Genomic DNA, 3,172 nt, shown 5'->3' on the forward strand with positions numbered 1-3,172 from the left:
GTCTGTACTGTGCCTAAATTTAGTTGTAGAGGTAATATTACTTACTGACTTAAGTCTTGCTATAGTTTCTTCACGATCCTGGATTTCACTGTGTTTTTTTTTAATCTCTTCCTAAAAATCACAAACAATAAACATTTTTAGAGCTGAAGCTGTTTATAAATACGTTAGTACAATGTTAAACTAACATTATAATAATTTTTTCCTCTGTTATATTTTAAAACATGTGCCTATTGATGTAGAAGATATAAGAAGTCAAATGAAAGCTCTAATATTATTGCCATTTTCTTTTCCTACAATTTTCATGCACATTATACTATGGAAAAAATTGTACTGTCAGAAGTTATGTAGATTCATATGCATTTATAAGTGAGTTTTCAAGAGAAAAGGATAAGAGACTGAGCTGTTTATCAGAAAGCCCTATGCTAAAATACAGTTCATGACTGAATTCACACACCTCCAGCAAAGCACAGATAGGCCTGAATACAAGTGATAGTCCCAACAAAAGTGTACCTATTGAATGAATAGTCAAATGCAGACTCAACTCTTACATAAATTCCCTGCCACCATTTCCAAAACAGAATAATGCGATCTACCATACAGAGGATTACAACAAAGCAATATATGTAAAAGGCTTTAAATGTTTGAAAACACTAAGCATTATTATTATTTCTATAAAAAGCCTGTCCAATTAAATAAAAGGCCAGCATTTCTGTTTCAGATTGATATAGGCAAGGCCCCCTTTCAGAGAAAATGAAATGTTTTCACTGTAGTGTCCAGCAGTATTAATTATAATGTTACAACTATACTCTAGATATAAACATTATAAGCTGATAAGTAAATCTCTGCATTTTAATATTTATATATAGTGTAAGAACAGTACTACATAAAAATATTGTGCCTTACATTAATGATTAGGTTCAGCATACTTAAAGCATTTTTGGCACAGCACTGAGAATTTAAGATATAAGAGAAAATGTATGTCCTTTCAAAACATATTCTGCTCCTGAAAGTTTTCATAAGGAGATAACATACAGTACTCTTGATGTTCTACTGTTACAGAATTTCCTTACCTTAGCTTCTCCAATTTCCTTATCTGCTGTCTCAAGCACAATTTCTTTGTGCCTTTCCAGCTGTTGGGCCAAATGATCTATTTGACTCAGTTCCTGGCACAGTTCTTCATTTTTATTACTTAAATGCACCACCTCACTAGTTGCATTTTGCCTACTGTCCAAAAGCTCTTGTATGCGCATTTCAAGTTCTTTGTTGGTTTGCTGCAGGAATTCAACCTAAAATGTATTGACACCATATAAAATGATCACTTGTACAGAAAAATCTACAAAGAAAGCCAGGACTTTGCAAGTTATTTTACCTATAAAGAACTACCTTGCATCACATTTATGGAGTGTTTACTCAGATGACTCTGAAGTTCTGGCATTTTACAAACGCTTTATCTAGGGCTGAGGAGTATTTCCAAGATTTCTAAATATAAAAACTGACAGAAATTCAAGAACCTTACCTGTAAGTTTAAGTGAGCAATAATTTTTTCATTACTTCTGTTTTTGGCTTCCAGAGATATGACATCATGAGAGCGCCCACCATCAAGTGCTAGTGCCAAACGCTCAATCTCACTGTCACGGAGTTCAACCTGTGAAGACAAAATCATTATCTCTTTAAAAATCTTTTAGTGCAAGAAGCTCGGGAGCTGCACCGGTCCCATTTTCTAATATCACCTGGACTCCTACAATCCACCTTCTTCACCTTTGAAGAAACTGGAAGTGATTGGAGTAATTTTAAATTGTCTAAAATTGATATCTGAATCCTTAATAAGGTGTAATACGTTTGGCAGGGGATGAGGTTAGGAGAATTGCATGCCCTAGAGCTTCACGAGGACTCTCTTTTTTTAACTGCCTCGCCCCCAGCAATGGGATGAGGCCTTGGGGAAGTATAGGAGCCACACAAGAGGCTCCCATGGAGCACATACAGCCTGTCAGCGTTTTTATTAATCACACCAATTCATAATGCTCTCCTCTGATACTGGCAGGATAGCGAGGTATGGTAGAGCAAATGATTATTGCCTTCTTCCAATACACAGACAAAATACTGAAGGTTCCTTGATGCACACCTTCAACAATTTATGAAAAACTACAGAAAATACTAAAGGCTACAGAGATTTTTTAAAGTCCTAAAACTTAGTCTACCTGTTTGCAGTAATTTTTCATTCCACGTTCAGCAATCTCTAATTTTTCCTGCAGGTCAGCGACTTCCAGTTGCAGTTCATGAATTCTGAAATATTTATTGGAACATAAATTTCATTCAAGAATTCTACTCTGCTGAAAACAGATTCCTTTGCAGTTTTCTCATTACAGTATTTGTTTTATGGTTATTCAAGATGCACTGAATAAATTTAATAACTTCAACTCCTTGTTATGGGATTACAATTAGCAAGCTCTTTTATTTTAATATACCCTTGTGGTCTTCAGACTCATGTCCCTCGCTTATGTGCGAGGGACGAACGGAGAGGGAATGAATGGAATATGCACCCCCAAGCGCCTACACCTATATTCAAGCCAATGGGGCTTGAATATAAGCAAAACTCTATTTTTGTGAGAGGGTCCAGAACAGATCCTCCGCGAAAATGGAGAGGTGACTGTACAATAGTCCCTCAAATGCTAATATTTTACAACTATCACTCACTCTTCATACACTCTCCTAACTGTCTAATATCACAAATATACAAACTACTTTTACTAGTTATGTGATGTCACATTTAGTTAGTTAGTGAATGTGGGAATGTAAGCATTTGGATGGCTACAGGTTCCCCACTGATCATATTGGAAGGTGATGTTAAAAGTATTTCAACATATTAAGAGACACATCAGTCACCTGTTGTCAGCCACTTGAAGAAGATCTGCTATGTATGGGTCATCTGGCTGCGGAACAGGATAAGCACCAATTCCTGAAGGAGGGACAGGTTGATCTATCTGCATACGTTGACGCCTGAATGGAATATTTCTTTTCCTACCACCTAAAAAGAAAAACAAAAGTACTGTATATACTCATGATTAAATGTAGAAGTTTTAGTCAAAAAATTGACCCAAAAAAACTGAGTCAACTTATCTACAGGTCTATATAAGTATTGGACTTTAACTCTTTTTAAAAAATAAGGGCCTGT

The 3,172-nt window shown here is 35.8% G+C and overlaps 1 protein-coding gene across 1 annotated transcript; it reads right to left on the reverse strand.

Annotated features, from left to right (window-relative positions):
* Nucleotides 1-8: 8 nt before the first annotated feature.
* On the reverse strand, nucleotides 9-3,025 carry LOC121918230 (centrosomal protein of 135 kDa-like; the record flags this gene model as incomplete). Its single annotated transcript, XM_042444312.1, has 5 exons — nucleotides 9-111; nucleotides 1,071-1,286; nucleotides 1,517-1,645; nucleotides 2,199-2,283; nucleotides 2,884-3,025. Coding segments are annotated over 5 exons (675 nt in total), but the record flags the coding sequence as incomplete, so codon positions are not given.
* Between the last annotated feature and the right edge of the window lie 147 nt (nucleotides 3,026-3,172).

The sequence above is a fragment of the Sceloporus undulatus genome, unplaced genomic scaffold (genome assembly GCF_019175285.1).
Source record: "Sceloporus undulatus isolate JIND9_A2432 ecotype Alabama unplaced genomic scaffold, SceUnd_v1.1 scaffold_6310, whole genome shotgun sequence".
Classification (NCBI taxonomy): Eukaryota; Metazoa; Chordata; class Lepidosauria; order Squamata; family Phrynosomatidae; genus Sceloporus; species Sceloporus undulatus.